The sequence below is a fragment of the Musa acuminata genome, chromosome BXJ3-4, assembly GCF_036884655.1.
Source record: "Musa acuminata AAA Group cultivar baxijiao chromosome BXJ3-4, Cavendish_Baxijiao_AAA, whole genome shotgun sequence".
Taxonomy (NCBI): Eukaryota; Viridiplantae; Streptophyta; class Magnoliopsida; order Zingiberales; family Musaceae; genus Musa; species Musa acuminata.
The window spans coordinates 12147934-12160189 of NC_088352.1; the positions used below are offsets into that span (position 1 = coordinate 12147934).

The window sequence follows — 12256 nt, forward strand, 5'->3', positions numbered from 1 at the left end:
GGTAACGTCCGAGCTTGTTTTGTCAGAGCCGATATCAGCAGAGTAATCTGAATGCTACTTACTCTTTCGGCCATTCCATCTGATCGATTGCTTTGTCTGAATGCATACTTGTATCTTTTTCACAAACGTACCTGCGAATAGCAATCGATCTTTCTCAGAAATTTCCATCGACAAAATGCATTTGTGTTGCGGAATAAAAATGCAGGCCGAAAGGACACGTGGGCTAAAAATGTCGGTTCACCTTGGTGGGCCCCGTATTTACATTTACGGCCCAAAATGATTCGTAAATGAGTGGACTTCGAATCTGGGCGCGCCTCTTTCCTCTGGCACTTGGCCGTTCCCGCTATGACGATCGCCGCCCGAGCCTTCCCCATCGCCATCGGATTCCTTTTCCTCTTCCACGATCGGCTCGCCGCCACCCTCGGTTGGCGTGGCGGCAGCCGAGAGCTCTGGTCGCCTCATCTCGCTTTGCCTCCTCTTTTCTTCTCTCGAGCATCCGGGTCTCTGATGCCGTTCGCTGGAATTATTTGCGAAGCTCCCTCCGTTGGAGCGACTACGCATGAAGACATCAGCGTCGGCATCGAAGAAGAATTGCCCGAGGAGCCTGACGTGTAGGTTAGTATATGAGATTCTTTTTCTTCATTGCTTGCATCTGGCAGTTTTGACATAGAAATTATGATCGACGGTTAAATTATTGGAGACTATGGTGGATGGCTTGTTTTGGTGTTGTCGATGACCAAAAAATATATATATATATATTTGAAAGTTGCAAGAGAGATCGATCTATTTTGAAAGTTTTCGACTCTTATTGTTGGATTTGTTTCTAATGATAACGATCAATTAGGAGATAAAATGGCCATAAGCTTTTGTTCTCTCCCGATGGTAAATGCCTTTGGTTGGTTAGGTTGACCATTGAGATGCTAACCCATAGATAATTTGTACCATCATTTTGTTGCTTACAAGCAATTCGATGGATTCATTTTTGTCTATTAATTAGGTCATCATTTTGGCTCCTCCAGTATGATGCTAAGATTGGAAAACAAAAGTACGTACTGTATTGCTATCTCTATAGAACGAATGATGTAAGGTCATCCTTTTTCCCCCCCCTTGAATTTGGTGATCAACCAGGAAAACCAAGGATGGGTATACACAGAGCATTTCCCCCTGTTGTTAGAAAGAAGTGGTCATTCTGCATGCAGACGTTATCTGAAATGAAAAACTAGCATTTCCCCCCGTTTCTAGCCTGCGCATGTTTCATAAAAAACTTGCTACTTGCATCCTTGAGAAGATTAATATCATTACACAGCTTATCAATCCTCCCAATTGTTCCAAACAGCAACGATAGTCACCCTAAGGTGATGAACTCTTCCAACAGTGAACAAATGTGTTCAAACTTTAAACCAGATTATACTACAACATCACAAGCCTTCACAAGATTCTCGTCACACTTGATTTCTCAGAGGCTCCGCACGGTAGAGATGACTTTAGGAAATGAGTGAATAGATGGAGCTCTTTTTAAAGTTGTTTGATCGAGACAAGACATCTGTTTCCATCTGCCGTGCATGACAAGTTCAAATGCACAACTATGTATGACCTGACAATTTCTCCCAAAATAAAGATCCCGAGTCGTCTGTGTCTGTGCCTGAGTTGAGTGGCTCGGTCAACAGGATTAGTACCCGAGTCAAAAAAGGGAATAGATCTACTGGTTGTAGTCTCAACAAACTTGTGAATTCACTCTTAGACACAATTTAGACATTAAAATTTACACAATTTAGACACAATTGATGGGTGTATTAAGATTAAAATTGATTTATAAAAATTTGATGATGATTCAAATTCAATAAAATTACTTACATCGGGGGGTTGTTGCATAATAGCTAATGGGTCTTATTTCAAAGTGTGTGATGCTAATTCGTTTGAGTTATATTAAATAAAACATACATTTTGTCAACTAAGAAATTTGAGCTATTTATTGGATCATAGACTCCTGCGGATACACATGGTTACAATGAGTCATAGTTTGGCAACTTCAGTGTCTAAAGAAGAAGGTGAGTGAGGTTGATTGTTTGATAAGTTGTAAGGTAAAATATCTATGTCCATGTCCTGATCTTTGCATTTTAATAAATGCTCGAGTCTGCTGCTATGACTCGGGATAGAACAAGGTGTTGCCATACAGAAGAAAAAGCAAACAGATTAAGGGGAAATCAATTTCACTCGGAGAAATAAATTCGTAAGCACATATATGATCAGCCAAAGGCTTAGAATAATATCATCGATAATTTCCATTCTGCTCATGTGCGCTAGAGATTTGTTGTTGATGATGAGCTAAAAACAGCAGCAGGTTGGTTATATGCAAGCACTTGTGCGCACATTACCTGATGATGATATGATGAGCGCCTGGGCAGTGCGATTCAGGCAAGTCTTTTGTTGGAGTAGTAAACCAAGTTTGAGGACAGGGAAATGAACTGACATGGTGCAAACTTATAATAGATTTTCTTAATGCCAAAGTGTTAAATCAAACCGAACATTGGCTGAAGATTTCAAATGTCCAAGAACAGATAGAGTTTCATCGCATCAAAAGAGGGAGAGGAAATAAGAGATAACTCACTGTTGGCACTGCAGCTACAGAACCTGAGATGACAACACCCGTCTTGACTATTGAATCCTGACCCTACTGCTTCTGAGAAGAAAAACATTTGAATCAAATTAAATTGAGAAGGCGTAATCTTCGGTCCCAAAGCAGACAGTTGATATGTATATATATATATATATGGATGTGTTTCTAAATCTCATTTTGATGGATAGATAGATAGACGAATGGTGATGTATGTTGATCCTACCAATCATATATGTGTTCTGTTTCTTCTCGATCAACCATTGATCCGATCTGATCATATACTTGTTCACGTCCGCACCCTTAAATTCTACCCTCCTCCTTTAATTGGGTGGTCGTTGGACCGGTGGATCCTTCTCCTTCTCCCTACCTCAGCGGTAGCGCGTGATGGCGGAGGCAAAGGATCGAGTTCTGATCACTGGTGCGACTGGGTACCTGGGGAGGAGGCTCGTCAAGGCCAGCCTGGCTCTCGGCCACCCCACCTTCCTCCTCTTCCGCCCCGACACCGCCTCAGATCTCGCCAGGTGCCAGATGCTCATGGAGCTCAAGATGGAGGGCGCGCAGCTTCTTCAGGTGACCGACAGATCCTTGATCTGCTGCTTCAAGCGCTACTCTTGCGCGCAATTGATGATGTCTCGCATCTCCGCGCGGCTGCTCGATCGCAGGGATCGCTGGACGATCGCGACAGCCTGATCTCGGCGCTGAAGCAAGTGGACGTGGTGGTGTCGACGATCGCGGGCGATCAGATTCTGCAACAGCTCAAACTCGTGGAAGCCATCAAAGAAGCCGGCACCATCAAGGTATGACCCATCCATCCCATGCCAAGTTCGTTCCCTCGTTCTCGATCTCATGATATGATGCCTTGGTCTCCAAGAGAACAAACTAACTAGTAGCGCGAGATGAGAATGATCCGATCCGGCTGTTGTTTTAGTGTCCGAATGAGGAGAGAGTTCTGCTTCTACATAATGCGAAATCTATAAAAGAATAGTGTGACGTTTAGGATCTCAATCAACACCGACATACGTTCATTTTCTCTGTCGATCGAAACAAAAGGAGGCCACAATCGAGAACAATAAAGATTTAGGCGATGAATCGATATTTCACCTAAACATGAATATTCAGAAACTGCCCACAAACCTATGGAATGCAGTCGGATTGACAGCAGAGGTGGGTTGTAGAGAATTATTAGGTCTCTGGTATTAAAGCTGACGTAGATGCTTCATCCCTAATTTTATGTCCTCGTGAGTAGTGCGGTAGGTTTACTTATAGAACTTTAGCAGGGTTATGTCCTACTTAACCAAGAAGCAATAAATCCCCAGCTAGGGTTTATATTTGAACCATTGGACTTCCTAACCGTCGCCCGGTTGATTAGGGTTAAGGATAAAAGAGATAACTCACTTAAGAAGTAACCCTTAGGACTAGGGTTTAAAGTCCTGTAGCTTTCATCTCTTTGGAGGTAAGATCTATCTACAATTACAAGAACCCCTATGACATTTCGAGTGATCTCCCTCCTTCGAAGATTAATCTATAATAGAATTTCTTTGGGATTCTATCATTCACCGTGCGTGCCAGCTGTGCACACCAACCTTTGGTGGGTTCACTATGCACACCAGCGTTTGCTTGATGCCTATCCGGTGAGTTGGGACAAAAGATGTATTAGTACGGCTCGTGAATGGGGTGATCAGTTCACGCAACTTGTATTTATTATAAATTTAGAGTGATCATTAACTTATCTTTTACTCCAAGAGACCCATTTGTTCGTGGATTCTGGTGGGATACAGCCTGGTGCTATGCTTCTTCATATATAATGATAGTGTGTCCATCATGGAGTACCTACCACATATATTATTGTTTTTGTAACCAATGATAGAGACAGACAATCAATCATCAGTCACTTTAGAAGTTGATAGAAACGCAGGCTTCTCATTTCTACCAAATTCACCGTATCACCTTTTTGTTTTTCTTCCTACCCTAAAATCCTTTTGGTTTAAATAGTAAAAAAGAAACACATAATTGTGCGCATATATATATATATATATATAATAACCGAATATAAAAGAACTTGCATATGAAATGAAACCATAATGGGTATTGATACTCTTTAGAAACTCTCTGTGATGATAAAAACATTGAGAGTATTTTATATCTTTATACATATTTTGTTTAACTAAAATTAACTGATGTTTATGGAAATGGTTTACCCAAGCATACCGACGGGATCTCACATAATCTTATTATATGGAGGGACATATATTCTATATTAAAGGATAAATATGTTATTTGTTAGTGAACAAAAGTACCGTGGTTGATTAGTCAGCACGGTTAGGTCCACGGGTTAATGTCGGGAGCTTCTTGTGGGGTGAGTAGGATGGTGAGGTGACTGCGCTCTCAGGAAGAAATGTTGGCTGACGTTGGTCGGGATCTGAGCCAGCTCACTGCTCTCCTTTGTGCGATGGAAGGTATCTCCTGGGTCGAGACGTTCGTCAGTCGGGAGTGACCATTTCAGAGCAACTCGGACAAGAGTCGGGCCGATGAAGTCAACTGAGCCCTTGTGAGAGAGTGTTGATCCGAGTTTCTCAGTTTGTCGACCCGAGCGTCGTTTCTGGTGGGATGCGTCTCTCCGATTCCGGGATAAATGGTAGCGCGTCCTTGTGTATTGGATGACAATTCCCAGATCGAGGTGCTTGCCGTTTAGGGGTGTCCGCCTTCCTGCAAAATGGCCTTCGTCGGGTGCTTCCCGACTTTGGCCCCTCCGACGAGCAAGTCAGTGGAGTATTTTATGTTAAGTTCTTTTCTCCCCCTCTAGCCGGGCGTCGGCCAGGGGTTTATATACTATTGTGTGAGAATTGGTTGCACCTCGGTTCGATGTGGCCATTGACCCTTGTGGGATGGGATGACTTTTCTGACGAGCTGGCGTCTTGGGGGATGCTTGAGCGGCATCAGACGATACCATCTCGAGCCCTCGGGATAGTTGTGTTGCATAGTGTCTCGATACGGAACTTGACTTGACGTGCGTCACAAGGTTCTGATGGCATGCGGCGTTAGATTATAATATTGGTTGGGACATGGCGTGTGACATAGATGATGACTCATATGTGGGTCAAAATATGCCATATCATTGTTCTTTAGCTTCCAAGGATACATATGTAGAACATTTTCCTCTATTTTTTTTTTCCCCTTCCTGAGACATCATGTGATCGAGCTTTGAAACCAGTATCGGTGTTCAGATTCATCCTGACTCCACTTTTCACAGTCGAAGTTGATGCCGGTAACATATGCATGCAGAGGTACCTCCCTTCCGAGTTTGGTATGGATGTTGACCGTATGCATCATGCTATGCCCCCTGGCGATAAGGTCTTCAGCGAGAAGCGTATCGTTCGACGAGCTATCGAAGAGGCCAGCATCCCCCACACTTACATCTCCGCCAATTGCTTCGCCGGCATCTTCCTAGCTGGGCTGGCGCAACTGGCAATCTTCATGCCGCCAAGAGACCATGTCAACGTTTATGGCGGCGGGGATAAAAGATGCATATGGGTGGCGGAGGAGGACGTTGCAATGTATGCCATGCTATCGGTCGATGATCCGAGGACCCTGAACAAGGTTCTCTACCTCCGCCCCCCGGATAACATCCTGAGCCAGATGGAGGTCATCGAGATATGGGAGAGGGTCATCGGCCGAAAACTCAGCAAGACGTTTATCTCAGAGGATGAATGGCTCTCCCAAATGGACAGTGAGTGCGATTTATGATGCCTTGTGTTGGCTGTCAAGAACTAATAATGGTTCAAGTTTAAAAGTTGTGCTGGTTGATTGTGATGCAGAAATGCCACCATTTGAGCAATCGGCGATGGCACATTTCTGTCATATCTTCTACCGTGGTGAGTTGGACTTCGAGGTGGAAGGGCCGCGTGGTGTGGATGGTAGCGAGCTCTACCCTCACTACAAGTATGTCACGGCCCAAGAATACCTGAAGCGTTTCGTTTAGAACTGGCTCTGCCTCTGCCTCTGCCTCTGTGCACAACAATAAGCTGGTTCGAACTGCCTATGTATCATCAAGTTAATCACTAGGATTCTGCTATGGAGATCATCTGTGTGTAATCAATCTTTGACATCATTAGATTCATCACAGAGTTCACCATGGACTTCCATTCAAGAATACTAGCAGGGACGACTCTGTTTTCCATTCAACAACACCAGGAGTGGTCCATCTCAGTCTCTCCACCTCATCAACGGAGACTAATCTTTTATGTAGCACATATAATACGATGACAAGGAAAGGTATATTAGATGCTGACATCAGGTACATGGACATACAATGAATGATCTACCAAACCCCGGTTTCATTTAGTCTCTGCGCATGCGTTTCTACAGCTTAGCTGCTGCTGCCGTCTTTGTTTTCAGAGTTTTCGAAAAAAAGAAAAGGGATTTCGACTGGCACATGTTCTTCTCATGACTTAAACTTGGAACTTCTTTTTTTTCTAATACAATATAATGTCGGAAGAATTTTTGAAAAAAGTTTTTTGCAAGAAGCATCCCCGTTTTCAGAATTTTCAGTCTCCCTTTCTTTTCTTTTTTTTGTCTAATATACCCCCAACTATCTATATACTTTCCCTTTTTTTTTTATTATAGATCCATAGGATGTCTTCTTCGGTTATGGGATATGATCGATCTCAAGAAAGCCACCTCATTCTTCTCGATTGTGGACTTTGGATATTCAAATATTTCTTTTTAAATTTTACTTTCATCAGAGATATAAAATACCCTCATACTTGAATTTCTTATTTTTCAATATTTATTCTCCAAATAACATGAATTATATTAGTAATTTTTGAAATTCGTACTTCAAATCCAATTAAGATAAAAATATATATATCATTCCTCGAATGAAATTATCAAATGTCTTTTCTAAAATTATCTTTTTAAAAATTATGTAATCGTATTGTTACAGGAAAATATTATCCAAATCAAATCGATGTGATTTAAGCCCATATGTGTAAGGTTATCTGAGATACTTCCAAGGTAAAAACGTTGAGCTCCCGAAATGATTGTTTGATGTGTCTTTGAGATGAAAATATCAAACTCTCAAAGAGATCTTCTAAAATGCCATATGTATGAAGATTGAGGTTGGGAGAGGTTTCCTGAGCTAGACTTTAATAACTTGAGGTGAGTGAGTATAGTAAAAAGATAGTCTTTAATAACCTTTGACAATTTTGATTTAGCTTTTTGTTCACATGAGTAACAAAGTTAGAGACGACCTATAATTGCATGTCTTGGACTGATATCCACACCAGTAGATCGATGGAGGGTAGGTTTTGTCTCCTTTCTTCTAGCATATATGCTATATTGAGGACATATATCAAATGATAGTTTATTAATAATATCTCGCTATCATTTGTCTCATCTTGAAGGTGTCCTTTTGAGGCTTTTTGGTTAGGGTCTTGAAGCATAATATCTGACATATTCTAACATATCAATTTTATACTTCTTTGAGAGGGAGTAGGGGGTTTTCGACCAACTTATCTTGGGCACACCCAAAAAGGGACTGAGAACTCATCTTCCCCACCTTAAGTAGTGAGGCAATCGATATGCGTTGACTAACCCACCCACCTCGAGTGGAAGGAGAGGTCGACACTCGACTCCTCCTCTATGGTCGATGGAGGAGGTTGACACCCGACCCACCTATCTCGGGTAAAGAAGGGGGGTTGGTGCTTGACACACCTACCTCGAGTGGTAAGGGGAGTTGGTGCTCGACCCCTCCACTTCGAGCTAGCATTAAGGGAGTCAAGTTATCTCGACAACTATGTCTCGAGCAAGTCTCATTTTAGGTGGGTTAGGCTTTCTCGATTCGGTCTAACTTATGCTTTAATGGCTCTCTTCAGGTGGGTTGAGCTTTGCTGACTTATGCATCCCAATTATATTTTATCTTATGCTTGTTAGAACCCTTGCAGATCCTAAACTTGGGATTGATCTCTTTAAGGGATCGACCTCCTTGGAACTCTATAGGGATTCCTCCCTCCAAGTTGCTGCTCAAAGGTTACAGAAAATATTCATCTATTGCTTATTAAAAGAGGAAGAATACATGACTATTTATAGGGCTTTAAACCCTAACTCCTAATAGGACTCCTACTCAAGACTCATACTTTTAACTAACTCCTAACAAAACTCCTACTCAAGAATCCTATTCCTTTACAACTTATAATTCTTCTCTAAGAAACAACCTCCTAACCTTAGTCGGCCTCTTCACCTCTTTAATAGGGGTCGGCTTAGGTTGGTATTATATGAATGCCCTTCTCAATTAGGACTTTCCTAGCTAGAGTCCTATCAATGCCTCATATCATGACAGATTTCTTCTTATGTGAGTCGAGTTTTCCTAACTCATATATCTCAGACATATTTTTCCTTGTGTCTCCCATCACAATAGGTTTCTTTGTATGTAAGTTGGGTTTCATCCGCTAATGCTTCTTAGGCATATTTTGCCTTGTGCTTCCCATCGCGATGAGTTTCTTTTAAGGTGGTCTTCACACATTGATCATTTTTATACTTTTCAAGATAGTCCTTCATCAATTAGTGTATATTTGAATTTGACCCAAAGAAACACTTGTCTTCAATATAAGAGAAAGAAATTGATCCATTCCCTATAAATCCCCTCTAGTTATAAGGTGAGGTTCATTCTCTTATTTAAGCCTCTATAGTCCTCCATATGAGCTTCTTCTTAGCCTTCACTTTTTCCTTCAATGCAACTTGGTCCTTTATTTATTTTTTTAAGGTGGGTTGATTCTCAGGCTTCTAGTCCTCTAGGTATATCGGCTCTCCAATATCTCGACCTTCTAATGCTCCGATACCAAAGAATTTTTTTCGCCTTTACAAGTTGGGATGTCTTTCTTGTTAAATCTTAAAATTTGATAATGAAATCAATTAATGAGTTTATGGAATTAATATAATTTTTAGATAAATGAAGTAAGAAAATACTTCGATTATAGAATTAAATCACAAAAGGGCTAATTATTGAATAAAAGAATCGAACATTGTGTCAAAAAATTATCATGTCTTAGACGCAAGCCAAAGGATTAATCGGTGTGTTAAAGATCAAATTTTATATTAAAGGTTTAGGCATCATGCTAAAAAAAATTGGATATTTTATGAAAGATTAGATATCATAGAAAAGCTAACATATCGATGGAATAGTGATATACTGATGGAAAAGATGATATGCAAAAGGTTTAGACAAAGTATTAAAAGATTAAACGATATGCCAAAAGAGCATACAATATACCAAAAGCTTTATAAATACGTCGAATAGGTGGTTGATTTGTCAATATCTTAATTGAGGATATTTTGGGTTAATTTAAATAAGTATTGGGTTGAAATAAAGCCCACTTATTAAGAAAGTCATTGAACTTAAAGTCGAGCTGAATTGGGCTTGTTAAAAGCCCAAACTGATAGCCTAAAATAGGCCTAGGTGGTGGTACTATTAGGCCTAGGCAGTAGTATTGCCTAAGTTAGTTGACATACATCATTTGTGCTCTGTCAACTTTTTCAATGATGGTACTACTTGTGATGATGATTGCACCACATAGGGTATCAGTAGTACCACCCAAAATTCAAATTTACGATATAGTATGGTCAAAGTCTATATTGACGATGTTAAAAATTACAATGGTAATACCACCATGTTAGTGGTAGTACCACTTGTATCTCAAAATTTTGAGAATTTAAATTTTTAGCTCAAAGTCTTTTAGGACTAATAAATACTCTATTAGGATTTGATTGATACAACATCCATTATGAGATACAACATTCACTCGACTCATCGACTACGGATGTACTATGCCACTATACCATAATTCATAGACGATACAGGGAAATCTAATCCATTGGATCTGTTTGTCCTTAATTATTATGTATCTATAGTCCCTCATCCATCTAATATCCCAGAGATCGTATATTAGACATGGTGTTGTCAGGCTGATACGGTTTCTACTCGAGTCTCGCTTTAATCCGATTCTCTTGGAGAACTCATTCTCTCTTAATTCGAATGACCCTGGCCAGGGATTTACCTAAGTAAGAATACATGAAATATTCCTCTCATGACACCGAGAGAGGATGATCCTCTATCGACACTCAATAGCCCTCGTAAGGTTGGTTGTCACTCCCGATGATCGATTGTATTAGATCTAGAACTTCAAAACCTATAAGTCCGGTATCAAATAGTGGAGTACTCATACAAGACATCTTTATTATCTTAAGTTTAAAGACCAGATACATCATTAGGAAGACAAAATCACTGTCTAATAATAAGGCATCATCAACCATCCAGCATTCCGTGAGCGGATCAATCAGTGAACTCATTATCTAATGAGTACCATATCTCTAGTGTCCTCACACGAGCAACTATGAGACTAGCTACCTCCATCATATGAATATGTATATAGTATACCAGTCTATTCTGGTTATCTTGATATCTCTCACGAGTAACATATGACTAGGATTATTTAGGATTTGTGTCTAAAAGTAAATCAGTCTCATTATCATGATCTTATCATGATCTGGTTCTTATTGTATAGATCCATGGATATCACAATATATTCATGCAACAAACAATATAAAGTGATAAAATATCAAATAATATAATAAGCAAAAAGAGTGCATATCATGCCACTATGCTATCACTCACATAATTGACTTGCAAGACACCTATTACTAGTAGTTAGGAGCTTGAGGTGGGTGAGTGTAGTCGTTAATAGTAAAAAAAACCCCTTAACTATATGAAAAATAAACTTTTATACTTAGTAGTGAAGGAACAATATATTATGTGAAATATTCTTTGAGGGAATAACTTTTAACCGTCTCTAACAATCTTAATTTAGTTTTTTATCCACCTAAGAGACAAGGGTGAAGACAACTTATACCCACCTATCTTGGATCGATGTCCACACGGGCATACCAAGAGGGGACAATATTTGTCTCCTTCTTCTAACTTGGATGTCACATGGAAGACATACGTCAGATGATGATTGATTGATAATATCCTTCATATCATGTATAAAAATGTATATATTGAGTCTTTCATATATGTTAAACTCCGTACCATATTAATGAACATAAGAGATTTAAAAATAAATAAACTTATTTGTCACATCATATCATTAATATAATATCTCATCAAGAATTTGAGGTACTAATATTTTGTGTGGTGTTGCAATATTTCTATTTAATTCTACCTATGAAATGGTTTCAGATTTATAAAGTCTTATAAAAATTTAATAAGTGCGTTATTATTAATTTAATTTCAAGTATTTTAAGTTAATGATTTATTGTTAGAGTAAAAAATTATTCATGAACGAGGTAAAGTTTATGTTTTTTTCCTTTCAAAACCACCACAAGGTCAGATATCGGCTTAGTTTGGTAAATTACTCTCTCAAGCAGGGTTTTAAGTCCATAAATCATCGCAAATTTTCCTATACGTCATAAAAAAATTCAAATAATTATGTCATCGAAAATGAAACAAGCACCCATAAGCATGCACTCTCCAAAAGCGAGGGACTGTAGGTTGAGAGGCACTTCCATGTCGTTGTGTGCGTGATTCACGAAGTACCTGACCCGCTCCGCTCCCCTCATTGGTAGTACATATATCAAACCAAACCA

The 12256-nt window shown here is 39.8% G+C and overlaps 1 protein-coding gene across 1 annotated transcript; it reads left to right on the forward strand.

Moving 5' to 3' along the window:
* Positions 1 to 2833: 2833 nt before the first annotated feature.
* On the forward strand, positions 2834 to 6749 carry LOC135634569 (bifunctional pinoresinol-lariciresinol reductase 2-like). Its single transcript, XM_065144944.1, has 4 exons — positions 2834 to 3187; positions 3280 to 3414; positions 5900 to 6344; positions 6433 to 6749. Exons 1-4 carry the CDS (start codon positions 3002 to 3004, stop codon positions 6594 to 6596), a joined length of 930 nt encoding a protein of 309 aa, XP_065001016.1. The 5' UTR covers positions 2834 to 3001; the 3' UTR covers positions 6597 to 6749.
* Positions 6750 to 12256: the final 5507 nt, after the last annotated feature.

Coding starts and splice junctions, on each gene's coding strand:
- LOC135634569 (XM_065144944.1), top strand. CDS start 3,002: ATGGCGGAGGCAAAGGATCGAGTTCTGATCACTGGTGCGACTGGGTAC. Junction 3,188..3,279: donor AGGGCGCGCAGCTTCTTCAG/GTGACCGACAGA, acceptor GCTCGATCGCAG/GGATCGCTGGACGATCGCGA. Junction 3,415..5,899: donor AAGAAGCCGGCACCATCAAG/GTATGACCCATC, acceptor ATATGCATGCAG/AGGTACCTCCCTTCCGAGTT.